Source organism: Aspergillus pseudotamarii (genome assembly GCF_009193445.1).
Source record: "Aspergillus pseudotamarii strain CBS 117625 unplaced genomic scaffold BDV38scaffold_9, whole genome shotgun sequence".
In the NCBI taxonomy this organism is placed as follows: Eukaryota; Fungi; Ascomycota; class Eurotiomycetes; order Eurotiales; family Aspergillaceae; genus Aspergillus; species Aspergillus pseudotamarii.
In genome coordinates, this window is record NW_022475023.1 from 109,290 (window position 1) to 126,138 (window position 16,849).

The following is a 16,849-nucleotide window of genomic DNA, read 5'->3' on the forward strand; positions in this document are numbered from 1 at the left end:
TTGCGGTACAGAAACCACCATCTATACCAATATTCAAAAACCGAAAAAAACTTGCGCACTTTACGTCAGTGGGCTCTGTGCTGGGTAAAACCGCGACGAGTTCCCTCCAGAATCGCCTCCTGCTTAAATCGCTTTGCGATCTGGGTTGCTAAGGATTCGACCACTGAAACGTGACCGAAGGCATCAGCAAAGCGTCGTGCACCTCGGTTCCCTCCCACAACCGTCCGGTTCAATTGCGCTGGAATTCTAGCTACACCTAATTGACCGTTGGACGTTCGTCCCTCATCTCTGGAGCTACATCATACTCAAGAGGGATACTGGGGGTGAGCTCTCACGTGGAGGATTCTACTAGTGCGATTGCCATTGAGTGGTTCAGTGACACTTTGCGCTGGAGGGAGTCCTCAACAACAGGAATTCCAAGTGTCGTTCGCAGCTCTCTCTATCACATTGTGATTCTTGCGCCAGCACCGCTTAGGGACGCTGCGTAATCGAAACAATCAACTTTGACCTAAGTTTATCATCGTGTCTGGTTTGTTGAGAAAGCGCTCATCAACATGTCTCCAACCCCGCCATCCACGACCTCGTCAAACGCTAGTGCATTTTCGCCCGAAGGACACTACAGGGTTATCCGAAAGAGAAATCGGGTGCCACTTTCCTGTGGCCCCTGCCGGCATAGGAAGTAAGATTCTTTCCTGCTCTTTCATGTCTTTTCGAGTAACTTCTGACAGTTCGTGACCAAGACTCAAGTGTAACCGTGCTCACCCATGTGAGAACTGCGTGAAACGAGGAGATGCTGCCTCGTGTACCTACGCCCAAGCAAGCGCACGGAAGAAGAACGCCCCGCAACGAGTATCGCCCAGCTCCCCAGATGATATGCAGAATAGGATAGACCGACTAGAAAGCTTGGTTTTGTCGTTGATGACAAATGGTTCACAGGCCGCGGGCCCGGCTGCGGCTATGGCAGCACTCTCTGGCAACAGCAGCAGTATTGGTTCTGCCCAACATACAACGGATGTGGATCTGGATGAAGAAACGGGTGGCCCTGAGGAGAGCGATACAGAACAAGTAACAAAATCTTTTGGGGTAATGAAGGTCGACAATAATAAATCATATTATTTCAGTGAAGCGCATTGGGCGTCTGTCCTCAATGATGTAAGTTACTCTCATCTGGTTCAACTTAGGTCCTCCGTGTTAATATCGATGGTAGATTGCTGAAGTGCGTAATTACTTTACTACGCACAAGAAACAATATGAGGAGCATGCGGAGAAGTTGAAAGCAACAAAGCTTCCGACGGACGTGCCAGGGTCCACATTGCTCTTCGGTGCTATGAAAACCACTAGTCGTGCGGAGATCATGTCTTCGCTTCCCTCCAAATATACAACAGATATCTTAGTCGCCCGGTATTTTAACAGCTATGACCCCTCAACCAGTAAGTTCACTACCCATGTGCTCTCCATCTCCATGGGGTGATTCTCACCCAGATCTCTAGATATACTACATGGACCTACATTCCAAGCGCAAGTAAGCAACGCTTCTCCTTGAATATGTGTCCATGTTTGGTGCTAACTGCTCATTAGTATAACAAACACTGGGAAGACCCGTCACAAACTTGTATAGTTTGGATTGGTATGCTGTGTGCGATTATGCGACTTGCCATGCTGTCGTATCATCGAGAGGGAGACGAACCGCCGGAGTTTCGAGGAAAGACTCTAGACATGGCAGGCACCTTCCGGAATCTAGTGGCGCAGTGTCTGACGCTGGCTGATTATACCAAACCTTATCCGTCTTTGATTGAATCCTTGATATTCCATCTGCATGGAGATTGGATTCAAACAAAAGACGCAGATGTGTCCGTTTGGGTGCTTGTGGGCGTGATTGCTAGGTTGGCTATGAGAATGGGTTACCATCGTGACTCAAAGATGTTTCCCAACATCACGCCTTTCCAAGGTGAAATGCGCCGCCGAGTATGGGCAATCGTGCGGCAGTACGATCTAATATTCTCCTTCCAAGTGGGCCTACCAAGCATGATTCGCTCCACAGATAGTGATACAGAATTTCCACGGAATTTGTATGACGATGACTTTGATGAGAACTGCAAGGAGCTTCCTCCTTCACGGCCGCCAAACGAACCCACACCAGTCTCATGCTTGATAGCCAAAGGTCGCTTAACATATGCCTTTGGCCGTGTTATCGAACATACATCTTCTATACAAAGTCCATCTTACGATCAGGTTATGGAGATTGACTCTGAACTTCGCCGAGCGAGGGACTTGGTCCCTGAACATCTTATTGTTCGCTCTGTAGAAGAGCCCCAGCTGGAGCCCCCGAAAATAGTTATGGCACGATGTGCTGTAGGTTATCCTCAGGCAAAAATAGATGCATTTTGAGTTACTGACCGTTTCCAGATAATGAGTGTGTATCACAAAGCTCAGTGTGTTCTCCATCGACGGTATCTCATTCGAGCGCGCGAAAATCCTCGATTTACATACTCCCGGAGAACATGTATAGATTCTGCCATGGAATTGCTTCGGTTTCAATCAATGCTGCACGCTGAAACCATGACGCGGATCCGGAACAAACATGACAGGCTTACTGCACTCGTCTCTACAGATTTTCTACTTGCTGCAACCATCGTTTCTCTCGACCTCTACCACGGACATCAATTCCAATCAGGAGGCCGCGCGTCCGGCGATACCTACGCCTGGGGAAGAGAGCGACGTGAGGAAATGATAGCGGCAATCCAGCGCTCTAAAGAGATCTGGGATGAACTTCGTGACGATGCCCTGGAGGCGTGGAAAGCGTCAGGAGCTCTCGGGGTGATGCTTGCCAGGCTGAACTTAGGCTACTCTGATAGCAATGCCGCTGCGCCTACCTTTGAACCTCAGGATGAGAAGCAAAGTGCCGCCATGACCTTGGGCCTTCTCAGTAGTGGAATGAGTCCCATGAACCCGGCTCCTTCCGCCTTCGGTGATGGCACCATTAAAATGGCCGAGACTCCACTCGCACCACAGGGAGGATTTGGAGCGGCAGCAGACATACTTGGAGCCCCGTCGCCTCTAAGTGCTATGTTTGGACAAATGCCAGATATGCAGCTTCCTCTGGATTGGGTATGATTACCTTGTTAATGCAAAATTTCGAAGCTCGACTGACCAATTTTTTTAGGACACCTGGGATAACTATATTCAGAATGCAGCGCTTGACGTCTCGAACCAGTGGTGGCCAACGATGGATCCGCAGCAACAGCAGCAACAACAACCACAATCCCAGAATGCGTTAGGATCAGCTGGTTTAGCGTCGGTGCAGAATAGTGCTGCAGACAAGATGCGCTCGTTGCCTTCTTTTTCCAACGTCTTTTACCCTGATGCCAATGCTTACGATAGCAATAATTCACCGCCGAACAACTCAAGCACACGTTAAACCAGTCTATGAGATACTATTTAGAGTTCACCTTTCTTCTTTGTGAGGCTAGGGAAAATTATGTTAATGTGGTCATGAAGTCTTGGTCAGTCCTGGAGTGTAAAACATAACGTTAGTGGGTTCTATTGGTTGCCATTCTTGTTCGCAATGTTCTATGTCTCTATGTCAAAATGTTTCTGGAATAGACAATAAGGGGTCATCGGCGCCAATGTATATATTCGTTATGGAATATGTAGCTCCTATCACGCTCTACTCCACTCCAAAGTTAAGGATGTAGGACTTCACGAAAGTGTGAGCTCTATAGGAGAGGGGCTCTTTACCCATTGCACAATTGCAAATTATCTCCCAGGAGTTGCTAGAAACTCTTTAATATACTTCTAATACTCCGTACTGTGCAATCGATACCGCAAATCACGTGATATTATCGCTCTCGATAAGCCGGAGGTTTTTGCGCGGAAAACCTTCGAATGGGCATATGCGCAATTCCCATTTCGGATTTGTTTTCGTGGCTTACTGATTGTCTGTCATTTAAAGATGTGAGTCACAAAATGGAAAGACGAAACACGAGCCATTTGATGAGCTAACCCATATATTTCTTAGGCATTGTTTCTGGCGCGCTGCTTCTCGGGTCCTCTCTTCGACACCACGGTCCACATGGGTTACTTCATCTAGCCCGTCTCGAATCACTATACCTCGTCAGACATCACGATTTCTGCTGCAGAGCAGATGGAATAGTCAACATGTACCAATTCAACCCAATCTTACGAGCAAAGATGCAGCAGCCACGAACGATAACGAGGAACAATTAATACAAGCCGCTGTCGGGTATATGGAAGGTACCTCTACTCCTGCGAACGAGACGGCAAACCATATTTCAAAAGAGAGCGAAGCACAGCCACAACCTACTGAAGAAGAATCTAAACGCACGAAACGCCTCCGGCTTTTGAACAAGGAAGCCGATCCCAAGGAGACAGTGTTTGTCGGCAATCTTTTCTACGATGTGACGGCGGATGATTTGCGGAAACAGATGGAGAAGTACGGAATTGTGGAGAGTGTATATATCACTTTTGATAATAGGGGAATTAGTAAAGGGTAAGTGCGGGTTCCCATCGGCACATGTGAAAGAATTACGGCTTTTTCTAACTCTGTGTGCTAGATTTGGATATGTGCAGTTCGACTCCATAGATTCGGCGAGACGTGCAATTGACGCGATGCACATGCGGGTATACGAGGGTCGCCGAGTCATCGTGGCATTCGCGCAGAACAATATCGATCAGCACCGGAACCTGAGACCTATTTCTAGAACGATATATATCGGCAACCTGCCATTTGAGATGACTGATCGGGATATCAATGAACTCTTCAGGGATATCGTCAATGTGATTGACGTTCGGGTATCTGTGGACCGTCGAACTGGCATGTTCAGAGGCTTTGCTCACGCTGAGTTCATCAACGTCGAGAGTGCACGGGCAGCATTCGAGATTCTCAGCAGGAAGGCACCATATGGTAGGAAATTACGACTTGATTACAGCCAAACGAATAGAAGAGCGGATCGTTTGGAGAACAACCCCGAGTGATTTGACAAGATCCGGTGTTTGAACGTAACGTTTTATCGTGGGGAGGGATCTCACAGATAGTGACAGGCTGTGGTTGATTTATGTATCATATACGCAACGGAGACTGTGCTGTACTTTGTACAATATTTACATAGACTTATACCAAATCTTTTGCATTTCAGCGTGTGACATAGAAGCAGTCCAGAATTCGCAATTATTATTAATCTTCATGAACCTCCGCGGCCACACGTGACTACCGGGGTGCCTCGGCATTCGCCAATCTTTCCGATCGGTTTTAGGACGGCTCCGAAACCCCACGCTTTGGACTATCAGTGTTGAATCGTGGAGATAGCACCTCCTCATTTTCCGTTCAACTTCCCCGGACATCATTCAATGACAGACGATTTATCCGACAGCTAACCACTATTTATGCCATATTGAAAAACGGTTATAACAGGCTATTTTGAAGATGTCATTCCTCGGTGGCGCTGAGTGTTCTACGGCGGGAAACCCGTTGACACAGTTTACAAAGCACGTACAAGATGACAAGTCCCTCCAGCGGGATCGGCTCGTTGGGAGGGGCCCAGGGGGCATGCAAGAAGGCATGCGGTCAAGGGGAATGATGGGTGGACAAGATCAGGTATGAACGAGCCGAACGCCACACCGTCTCATTAGTTCTCCCCCGATTCTAATGGTAGCCCGACAACGCACGCAGATGATGGACGAGTTCGCTCAACAACCTGGCCAAATCCCCGGGGCTGCACCACAACCATTTGCGATGGAACACCTGAGACGCGAGTTGGATCAATTCCAGACCACACCACCTCGGACTGGCTCTCCGGGTTGGGCGGCCGAGTTTGACCCCGGTGAGCATGCTCGCATGGAGGCTGCCTTTGCCGGGCCTCAGGGACCCATGATGAATAATGGCTCGGGATTCACACCGGCGGAGTTTGCCCGGTTCCAGCAACAGAGTAGGGCTGGCGTGCCTCAGACTGCCAATCCAGTTACTTCTGGTCCGTCGCCGATGATGTCGGGTTTCCAGCGTCCTATGGGTATGAGCTATATGGGTATGGGTGGCATGGGCGGCATGGGCATGATGCATTCTGCTTATAACCCTATGGCGATGCAGCAGCAACCGATGGATGCTACCACGCAAGATAAGGGCAAGGGACGAATGGTCGAATTAGACGACGAGAACTGGGAGGCACAGTTTGCCGAGATGGAAACCGCGGATACTCAGAAGCTGGACGATGAGGCTAATGATGCTATCGAGGCGGAACTGAACGATCTTGACAGGTCAGTCTTCACCTCCAGCACTAGTAAAGAAGCAGATTACGATGCTTTTGAAAACGTATGGCAAAAAGTTCAAGCTGAGACGGCAGCAAGCAGGAAACTGGCAGAAGAAGATACCGAATTTAATGTTACTGACAGCTTACACATGGGAGATATGGGAGAGTGGGATAACTTTGACTCTCTTAACACTCGTTTCCGGGACCCTCAGCTGGGTGATTATATGTTTGAAGAAGAGAACATGTTCAAGAATGTTAACAACCCATTTGAAGAAGGTGTGAAGATCATGCGCGAGGGTGGTAACCTCTCTTTGGCTGCATTGGCTTTCGAAGCCGCGGTACAGAAGGATCCTCAACATGTACAAGCCTGGACCATGTTGGGATCTGCTCAGGCTCAGAACGAAAAGGAACTCCCTGCCATCCGTTCTCTGGAACAGGCTCTGAAGGTGGACCCGAACAACCTGGATGCGCTTATGGGGCTCGCCGTTTCTTACACAAATGAAGGCTATGACTCCACGGCCTACCGCACACTGGAACGTTGGCTCTCTGTGAAGTATCCGCAGATCATTAACCCCAAGGATCTTTCGTCCGATGCAGACCTAGGATTCACAGATCGTCAGATCCTTCATGATAGAGTCACCGACTTCTTCATCCAGGCAGCTCAGTTGTCGCCTTCAGGAGAACAAATGGACCCAGATGTGCAGGTCGGCTTAGGTGTTCTTTTCTACTGTGCAGAGGAGTACGACAAGGCCGTTGATTGTTTCTCTGCCGCCTTGGCCTCCACTGAGTCGGGAACTGTGAACCAGCGGGAGCAGCTTCATCTGCTATGGAACCGTCTCGGAGCCACTCTGGCCAACTCGGGTCGCTCTGAGGAGGCCATCGAAGCTTATGAGCAAGCCCTGAACATTAATGCCAACTTTGTCCGCGCGAGATATAATCTGGGCGTGTCATGTATCAATATCGGTTGTTACCCAGAGGCTGCTCAGCATCTGTTGGGCGCACTTTCCATGCACCGTGTTGTCGAGCAGGAAGGCCGTGAGCGCGCCCGTGAGATCATCGGCGGAGACGGTGGTGTCGACGATGAACAGCTTGAACGGATGATTCATATCAGCCAGAACCAGAGCACTAATTTGTATGACACCCTGCGGCGTGTGTTCAGCCAGATGGGACGTCGGGATCTGGCCGACATGGTCGTGGCTGGCATGGATGTGAATGTCTTCCGGAAGGAATTTGAATTTTAAATGATGCCATTTAGTTTTCTTTGAGTTGCGTGTTTCGTTCTAGGCTGCACCTAGAATGCGGTGTCTATACGGTTTATGCCACTGTTGATATGTTGGATACCATGGTTCTCCATATATGGGTCAAAATGCAGCGCTTTCGGGTTTTAGATGAATGTAGACTACGGACCTGTGAATTACTCTATCGAGTTAAGAAATTTTTTTTTGCCGTTTTGAGTTTAAAATCCCCAGTACATCATTCTGTACGGAGTGATCTCCCCACTGTTATTCCTACATAAAAAGCTTGCCCAATCCTTTCGATCTCTTGTTTCTTGATATTGGCGGGCAGCTCTCAGTAAATATTTTGATATCAGATCAGGGATACTCTGGGAGTATCTCGATGAGAGGAATTGGTCTAAGTGTGGCTGGAGCTTGCTGGAATGGAATCTCAGCCTTGTAGGTAGGGATGTAGTTCGCCGTAGAAGATAGCATCGTCCGTGTCGATAACAGCGAACATTGTGCATTGGAAGTCGTGAGTTTCTCACTCAAATCCCTCAAATACTACATAGGCAAAGGTAGTCAAATCAGCCCATCTTTTAATCTGTGGTGTCATGATAAAAGTATGCACCTTGTGCTGAGAACCTAAAAACGTTGTATTTTGTAGGACGACAGCTGGACGATACCATGGCTGAAATAAAACTGTTGAAGAAGAGCAACCAAGGACTATAAGGAACTTCGATGGGTTAGTGCATCGGTAACACTACCGAGATATGGTTATTCAGACAAAGACCAACTTGCCTCCTTTTGGTATAGTGGGAGGTAAGGTTGAATTTTGGGACACCTTAAATAGGGTATAGAATGTAATCTGGGAATCCTCTTTTAATCTTTCTAGCAGGAGCGCATATGCAAAATGAATATCAATCTTTGTGGCCGGAAGTGGCACTTCAATATCACCTTCTACTACGAAAACAATATATTTGCGACGGCTCGCTATCTACAAGTTATGGGGAAAAGGGACCGTTTCTGGGGTCAATTTCACAGATGCTCAGATTCTGTTTGTTTGTAAAACAATGGGGACGACCTTGTGGAGCTTCTCAATATCGAAATCGAGTTAAACTGCGAAAGGGAATAAATGGGTTAAATTAGTACGGAGTAGGGCTGACGAGATCTGCCGATAGTCAGGCAGGCAACCATGAAATGAGCCTCGGAAGCTTGTCTTTGGAGCTCCGGAGCTCCTCCGCATTCTCTCGCTGTTCTCCGCTTCCCGGCTGCCAGGACTGTGAGCAGCCCAACTAACTTTCATCCATGTCGACGAACTTCATTCTATGATATCTTTTCAAATTAGTTGAATCGAGAAACAGCAACTATGGCCGTGGCAACAGGTGCTCAGCTGATCGCTCGGACGCTGCGCGATGTGGGCGTTGATGTTATCTTCGGCATTGTAGGAATTCCCGTGGTGGAGATCGCCGAGGAAGCTATCAACCTGGGCATTCGCTTTGTAGCCTTCCGCAACGAACAGGCATGCAGCTATGCGGCCAGCGTCTATGGGTATATGACGGGACGACCAGGAGTCTGTCTCGTCGTAGGAGGGCCTGGTGTTCTCCATGCATTGGCGGGGGCAAGTTCATCCCCGCAGCTAAAACCACTGTCCGGCTCGAACTGACCGTCGATACTTCGATAGATTGGCAATGCTTCCGCGAATAACTTCCCATTACTTGTTCTTGCCGGATCGGCTGAAACAACAGCTGTGACTAAGGGAGCCTTCCAAGAGATGGATGCGATCTCATTCCTGACACCTCATACTAAGTTCGCGGTGCGAACATCATCTATTGATTTCATCCCTGGTGCTGTGAAGAACGCCTATAGGACTTGTTGGTATGGTCGCCCCGGTCCAACCTTTGTCGACTTACCTGCCGATATCATTCAAGGCAAGGCAACTCCAGGGTTTCGTCTACCCGAGCCAGAAACCTTGCTGGTCCCATCCCCGCCGAAGGCGAGCGGCGATCCAACATTGATCCGCAAGGCTATCCAATTATTGAAGACGGCACGCTCGCCGCTCCTAATCATCGGTAAAGGCGCCGCATATGCGAGGGCAGAGTCCGGAATCGGCCGCTTAGTCGAGCAAACACAGATCCCTTTTTTGCCCACGCCAATGGGCAAGGGTGTCATCCCGGACTCCCATCCGCTGAATGCGTCCAGTGCACGCAGCACTGCCTTGAAACAGGCAGATGTTGTTCTGGTTCTCGGCGCACGTTTGAACTGGATCCTACATTTCGGTGAAGCGCCTAAATGGTCCCCCAAAGCAAAGATCATTCAAGTGGACATCTGTGCAGAGGAGATTGGACACAATGCTGGTACAGCAGAGCTAGGTATCGTCGGAGACATCGAGCTGGTCGTCGACCAACTTGTATCCTCTTTGTCAAATTGGCGGTACGCCCCTTCTCCCGCCGAAGGCCGGTTCCCATCGCTCCTGGCCGAGTCAGCAAAGAAGAACGAAGTCAAAGCCCAGAAAGCGGCGCTTCGACCTACGCCCCAGGATACCCCCCTGACGTATCAACGCGCCTATCATATTATTAAGTCCACACTGAACTCACTGACCCCCTTCGAAGAAGGGAACATCGTATACGTCTCGGAAGGTGCCAACACTATGGACATATCTCGTTCGATGTTCCCTCTCAACCACCCCCGTCAACGTCTTGATGCCGGTACATATGCCACTATGGGCGTTGGCATGGGGTACATCGTCGCTGCCCACGAGGCATACAACGCGTCCCCAGGCAGCAACAAGCCCAAGAAGATCGTAGCTCTGGAAGGCGACAGTGCATTCGGGTTCAGCGCCATGGAAATTGAGACTTTGGCACGTTACAAAATCCCAGCGTTGATATACGTAGTCAACAACTCTGGAATCTACCACGGAGACACCACGACAGAGCATGCCTGGAAGACCCTGCAGGATCAGACCGCAGCCAACGACACGAAATCAGACGATGGGAAGAAAGGACTACGCTCCACCAGTCTGTTGTACGAAACGCGGTACGAAATGCTGGCCACCATGTGCGGTGGAAACGGGTACTTCGTTCGTACCGAGGAAGAACTTGAAGCTGCTACGCGGGAGGGGTTCTCAAATGATACGGTCACGGTGGTGAATCTCATCGTTGAGCCTGGTATCGGGAAGAAGATTGGATTCGCATGGCAGGGAAATAGCGCCCAAGATGGCCAGGCTAAACTGTGATTTGGGGGAACTTTGTTCAGAAAATAGCCCATCTCTGATTTAGTTGGATTTATGGTTGGTTGGGCCGTGTGTACTGTATATATGATGAAGAATACAATGCCAATAAATGAGACCGGAGAATATGTTTCTCTTTTGCTTATACTTATATGCCTCCACTCGTTTCGAACACATATACAGTATCAATACATTATACCGTCATCAACATGCTGGCGTTCTTGTACCAGGTCAATAGCGGGTTCTCGCCACTTCTCGTCTCAGTGTCTTCGATGTATGCCCAGCGGCGGACAAAGTCTTCGTGGCTCATGACCTGGGTTAACTTCCCGGTAGTGGCCCGGTAAAGGTCCTCGACGACGTTAAAGTCTGTAGGAAAGAAGATATCAAAGTACCCCTGATGTACCTGTTGCGCGAAGTCTCATTAGTAAATTCTTCGCAATATACTTATAGTAAGGGTTAAGAAAGACATACAAACGGAGTGGATACCGGCACAGTCCGGCGCTTGTACCGGGTCTGCACGACAGGCGCATTGATACCCGGAACGGCATCCGGAAGACTACTGAAATCACTAGCGACGAGCCGGTGTCCCGGGAAATAAGTGTCCAGGATATCGAAGAATTGCATGAGTCGGGTGGGGATATATTCAGGGAGAGTGAAAGGACGCTGGAAGGAGATGGACTTGCGTAGACCGCGGGTGAGCCTGGGGCCTAAAGGACTAGGATATTCGCGGCGTGCAGCAGCTTGTCGCACACGGAGGAACCGCGAGGCCACGGGGTCTAACTGCGCATTGTAGTATTCGTGGAATTCGCCGTCGGCGTCGATGAGTACTCCGCCCTGCTGCGGGAGTTCCGTCGCGGTGTCATAGCGGATCGCATCGTGAGAGAAGTTGTCGATGACCTCGAGGGCAAGGAAGAAGCATGGGGAGTGCACGTATGTATCCCAATCGAAGATGGACTTGTTGATGATCTCGACGTGGTCTAGATGGCCTGCGGCGTTGATCGAGTCCATCAAATTCTTCATCTGGAGGCCTGCGAGATTGGACGAGATCTCGATGATCTTGAACTTGGTGCGCTGGTAGACTTCATAATCTGTGTCGCGAATAAAATCCAATATGTTGATCATCATGGTTCCGTTTCCGGCGCCCATCTCGTATATTATCAGATCGTGGTAGGGGTACAGTGTCAATTTGTAGTTCGATACCAAGTACCGGGCGATCGTCTCTCCGTAGTAGGGACGGAAAAGTTCTGTGGGTGTATGCCACAGCTGGCGAGCTATATCTGGTTGTGTCTCATCTAAGCGGTCCTCAAATTCTGTATACCGGTCCCCTAACATCCGATGGAACGCTGGCCCGTCCTCGATGTTATTGAAATCGAATGGTTCACCGGGACTGAAGATAGTCGCGTGCTTTGAGAAGTAACCGTAGTGGGGGTTATATAGACTATCTAGAGTGATGTTAGAAAGAATATGAGTAGCAACACTAAGCATTAGCGGTGCACTGGTGAAAACATACCATCAATGAATTCTCTCGTCAACATCTTCACCTGTCGCGGCCGCTCCCGCCGATGACGCAGGTCTTTGGCTGTAACAAGCGGGAATTCCTTCAACTCCTCTTCAATATCTTTGGGGTAGTCGCCCCGTTTATTCCAATTCATGCCATCATCGACATTCTTCCGCCTGGCTGCCGAACGTCGCGTGAGAAATGGACGGCATTGTTGATGTGGTGCGGATAATTGAAAGCATTGCGGCCTGCGGCCTGCGAGGGCAGATGAGGGCCGAAGTGACTGACAGGCAGGATGCCGGAACAGCTGCCGGAACAGCTGACTGAGGACTGGGGAGTCCATGGGCGGATGAATTGACAGCAGTGGAGAGTCGCAAGTTGCGTTGCGAGAGCAAGACGGAGAGAAACGACAACCTGCAACTGCTTAAACGTCGGGTGTGGCCCGAGCGTTTTCTCCGGCGTCCCTCCCGCGCGACCTTCAATCTAATTGCGTAACTTTTCTTCCTTGCGGTCATAGAAGGAAGGTTTACTCTATTTCCAAGTATGAATGACCATTCTCGTGTCTACATAGGCACAGCCTTCGTAGCTGGAGCCCTCTTGACGCTGGGATTCAAGGATCTTCTCTATCCGGAGCTAGAACACCGCCTCCGAGAATATCGAGCTCGACGTCATGATCAGTCTACAAGTGACATACAGGATCTTCCCGCGGATGTTCTAGCAGCTAGGCCCGGGCCTCCTGTGATAGTGGAGGGGATCGAGGGCTGTATAGGAAATACTCCCTTATTCCGAATCAAGTCCTTGTCTGACGCCACGGGATGTGAGATATTGGGCAAGGCTGAAGTATGTTTTTCTTACTACCACTTTATTTTTTATTTGATGTTCCATGTTGCAACATAGAACGCTCGCTGACCTGGAGCTAGTTTCTGAATGGAGCTGGCCAAAGCTCCAAAGACCGAGTCGCACTGAGCATGATCGAACTTGTATGTTCTGTTATCCGGTTGCATGTAAATTGTCCTAATGTTTGTCTAGGCTGAGGAACGAGAAATCTTGACACCCCATTCTGGGGATACAATTTACGAGGGCACTTCCGGTTCAACTGGGATATCGTTGGCCACTCTAGCCCGCGCAAAGGGCTATCTGGCTCATATGTGAGTAACATTGTCTATATACTTCCCACCTCTAACATGCTGTATCTTGAACTAATGATAACATAGCTGTATGCCGTCTGATCAAGCCATTGAGAAATCAAATCTGCTTCTCAAACTCGGCGCAATTGTGGATCGTGTCCCGCCTGCTCCCATTGTGGAGAAGGAAAATTTTGTCAATCGAGCACGAGCCCTCGCCAATGTTCATACAGCTACTTCTACTACAAAGTCAAGTTTGGAACCTTTGATGCCCGATCCTCCAGAGTTTTCCGGACCCAAAGCGGGGAGAGGCTTCTTTGCAGATCAATTTGAGAACGAAGCGAACTGGAGAGCGCACTTCAACGCCACAGGCCCCGAGATCTACGCTCAATGCAATGGAAGACTTGATGCGTTCGTTGCAGGAGCTGGGACCGGAGGCACAATTTCTGGTGTAGCACTCTTCCTAAAGCCGCGAATTCCTCACTTAAGTGTCGTGCTTGCCGATCCACAGGGCAGTGGGCTTTATAACAGAGTCCGCTATGGCGTAATGTTCGATTTAAAAGAGAGAGAAGGTACTAGAAGACGGCGACAAGTTGACACTATTGTCGAGGGTATTGGAATAAACCGCGTGACAGCCAATTTTGAAGCAGGAAAGGAGCTGGTTGATGATGCTGTAAGAGTGACAGATGCCCAGGCCTTAGCAATGGCCAGGTGGCTGGTAGAAAAGGATGGCATCTTCATCGGAAGCAGTAGTGCTGTTAATTGTAGGTGTTTCTTTGTCTCCTTTCCGTACACTTCGGAATACTGATTTTTGCTCTAGGTTTTGCGGCGGTCAAGACGGCAATGAAACTTGGCCCGGGCCATAGAATTGTCACAGTCCTATCTGATTCTGGCTCCAGACATCTTTCAAGATTCTGGGCTAGGGCCGGGGATGTCGGTGGGGCGGTAGACACAAAACTGGAGGACGTTTTGAACGCAAAGGATGACCAATAAAGGTTCGTCTATTGTACACTATATTATGTGCGATACAGGACTTATCACCGAGCGGCTGTGGAGCCTGAAGCACGCTTAGCACAGCCTCTTTGAAGGCGCTACTCGGGGATTTTTCTGACCTTCTGTGGCCGGTAATATTCGGTCTTATGCAGGGCAGCCGCTAGCATGCTTCACTTGCTGGGTTTCAGCTGCAGTTTGGCTTGCCCCACGACGGTCGAGACTGCAAAAAAAAACTATCCGAGTCGACTCATTCGCCTTTATACTATTTAATGAGTGACTTCCTAAGAAGGGTGTTGTGGAGCAGCCTGACGGATCTTGTGGCCCGGATCCTCGCCGCTCCTGTTGATAAGCTGTGTTGTGGCTCGGAAAAGTGGTCCTCAGGTCCATCTAATCGCTAATTCATGCCGAAAGATGCCGCAGTCCCATCCTGTTGTTCGGTGTTCCAAACATCATCACCCACCCAGAGTCTCAAAAGCTCAAATTCGATCTCCGCGATACATCGCCCAGGCAACCTTGCGCGGACTGCATGCCATGTAAGACCGCGTTGGTCCTTGAGGTCATGGAGAGTCTCTCGCTCCGTACTCGACCAAGGCTTGGACAGTGGAGGTGGGTTCGCCCGGCGCTCATGCCAGTGTAAGTGATTCCATTGGACAAGTTGCGCCAGCTTTTTCCACGGTAAATGGTCTGTAATCTCCTTCCATTTTTTCCTCTGTACTTGTCTCAAAAATACAATCAGCCTCGCTTCATCTGGTGTAATAGTCGTTCTGGTACGCTTGCTTGGGCTAGTAGAATCATGGGATTTGGATTGACCCCCAATCGGTGTAATTTTTGGGTCCAGTGTAACTTCAGGTGAGATAGCATGAATTTTAGTATCGCTCTTGGTTACAAGATGCGTATCCAAAGCCACATTGTTAAAGGTAGTTTCTGGTTGATTCATTGCTTCCGAATTGTTGCGCTGATCTTCCGCGGAGTTGAGTGAAGTCTGGCGGAGTCGAGAGACATGATCGTCTCGCAAAGGAGACACCCTGCAATCATCAACTAAGTCCTTCCTAGGACCCGGACTATCCGGTCCGACTCGTTTCCCTCTAATTTTTAGGCCCCCTTTCGGCGTAGGTGACGGCTGATAGTTTTCTTGTAAGGGGTCGTCGGATTCATTTCCATCCGGTGTCTGTGCGAAAGACCAGTCGCACGTAATTGGACTAGATTGAGGCTTCCACTTGCGCTCGTTGATTTCACATTTCTCTGCGGATCTCCTTTTCGCAACGTCGGTATTACGCCTGGACTTCCCGGGTAGTGCCCAGATAGAGCCTGCTCCGGGGGGAGATGCGGACCGTACGACATTGAAAGGAACCGTTGGTCGTGATCTGCTCAATGGAGGCGTAGAGAATTTGCCATTTATTTCAGGGACGCGCCACACTGAATCCACTGCCTCAATAGAGCTGTGTTTCTGCAGGATTTGGGATTGGGTGGATGTCTCAGCCGTAGGCTTTGCTTTTTCCGTGACGGGCTCGTCTGTATCCATCAGGCTTTTTCGCCGAACGGGATCGTCCGGGCCGTGCTGGACACTTAGTGCTGTATCCAACAAAGAATCCACACTCGACCTATCGTCGTCGATATCTGACTCGGCGATCGACGCCTCACTTTCTCTGCTCTTCCAAGGTCCATTGAGGTCTGGCCCGGCTTGAGTCTGCGTTGCTGATTGTGGGTGTTTAGGATAGGCGTTATCATCTTGCAGAAGGTTACCACAAGCCCCTGTTTCCGAATATTGAGAGATATTGTGCACCGTAGCTGCATCATCCAGTGCGGATTCTTCCGTGTCAAACAGCCAACGACCCTTTGCGCCAGTATCGTTCTCATCTTCCATCCCCTGGATATGTCCGTTATTCACCACTATCTTTCCGGTTTGTAAATCAATCTCATCCCCCACGTCCGTAAAGTCTTTGCCGTATTTTTCGAAAATACCCTCGAAGATCGATTTGAGGCGTTCATCGTTTTGTGCGCGCGCTTCTTGTAGGTCTATATCACCTGGCTCATCAGCTGCGCCGGTAGCAAAGGATAATCGAGGTCTCTTGAGTGGTCTCTCCATCATTACGTCGTTCGTATAGAAGCACGCTTTGGGTGTGAAACGCGATAGAAGGATAGAGGATTAGCTGCGGCCTCTACGAGGTTATAGAGAGAAGGGCGGGTAGGGCGATCGACACGTTACTCTACTGCGAAAGAGAAAATTAGTAATTTGAAAAGATAAACATGGCAATGCGGACGGACAGTGTCATAGGATTACCTACCGATTCATGAGCCTGGAGGGGAAGATGCGGCAAGAATTATTGTCTTCCCGGCATAAACAGTGTAACTGGAAAATAATATGGTGTTAGGAAATAGCTAGCTACCTAGATTCCAAACCTGCGACGATGCTACGGCTAGTAAGTGTGTATGTTAATTGCATGATAGCGCATCCTACAGAATTAAATTGACCATAGGTCGAGGTTTCGCCCTTTGCGGGCAGACACCAAAACACACGCCGTTGGCAC

The 16,849-nt window shown here is 49.4% G+C and overlaps 5 protein-coding genes across 5 annotated transcripts; 3 read left to right on the forward strand and 2 right to left on the reverse strand.

The window, feature by feature from the left end:
• Positions 1–554: 554 nt before the first annotated feature.
• BDV38DRAFT_268711 (Zn(II)2Cys6 transcription factor) lies at positions 555–3,418 on the forward strand (the record flags this gene model as incomplete). The annotated part of the gene is made up of 7 exons (XM_032056824.1): positions 555–679; positions 741–1,152; positions 1,208–1,430; positions 1,491–1,522; positions 1,579–2,352; positions 2,407–3,108; positions 3,164–3,418. The coding sequence occupies 7 exons, from the start codon at positions 555–557 to the stop codon at positions 3,416–3,418; spliced, it is 2,523 nt and encodes an 840-aa protein (XP_031917030.1).
• Positions 3,419–5,443: 2,025 nt separating this feature from the next.
• On the forward strand, positions 5,444–10,712 carry BDV38DRAFT_268712 (uncharacterized protein; the record flags this gene model as incomplete). The annotated part of the gene is made up of 4 exons (XM_032056825.1): positions 5,444–5,614; positions 5,690–7,412; positions 8,842–9,098; positions 9,162–10,712. 4 exons carry the CDS (start codon positions 5,444–5,446, stop codon positions 10,710–10,712), a joined length of 3,702 nt encoding a protein of 1,233 aa, XP_031917031.1.
• A 123-nt stretch (positions 10,713–10,835) lies between these two features.
• On the reverse strand, positions 10,836–12,586 carry BDV38DRAFT_218242 (class I SAM-dependent methyltransferase). The gene is made up of 3 exons (XM_032052745.1): positions 12,217–12,586; positions 11,178–12,148; positions 10,836–11,109 (listed from the first exon to the last, which is right to left on the reverse strand). The coding sequence occupies exons 1-3, from the start codon at positions 12,545–12,547 to the stop codon at positions 10,900–10,902; spliced, it is 1,512 nt and encodes a 503-aa protein (XP_031917032.1). The 5' UTR covers positions 12,548–12,586; the 3' UTR covers positions 10,836–10,899.
• Positions 12,587–12,747: 161 nt separating this feature from the next.
• BDV38DRAFT_279427 (putative cysteine synthase) lies at positions 12,748–14,321 on the forward strand (the record flags this gene model as incomplete). The annotated part of the gene is made up of 5 exons (XM_032059015.1): positions 12,748–13,044; positions 13,125–13,184; positions 13,234–13,352; positions 13,419–14,092; positions 14,149–14,321. 5 exons carry the CDS (start codon positions 12,748–12,750, stop codon positions 14,319–14,321), a joined length of 1,323 nt encoding a protein of 440 aa, XP_031917033.1.
• Positions 14,322–14,425: 104 nt separating this feature from the next.
• On the reverse strand, positions 14,426–16,744 carry BDV38DRAFT_218250 (Myb-like DNA-binding domain protein). Its single transcript, XM_032052746.1, has 2 exons — positions 16,607–16,744; positions 14,426–16,531 (listed from the first exon to the last, which is right to left on the reverse strand). The coding sequence occupies exon 2, from the start codon at positions 16,408–16,410 to the stop codon at positions 14,716–14,718; it is 1,695 nt and encodes a 564-aa protein (XP_031917034.1). The 5' UTR covers positions 16,411–16,531; positions 16,607–16,744; the 3' UTR covers positions 14,426–14,715.
• Positions 16,745–16,849: the final 105 nt, after the last annotated feature.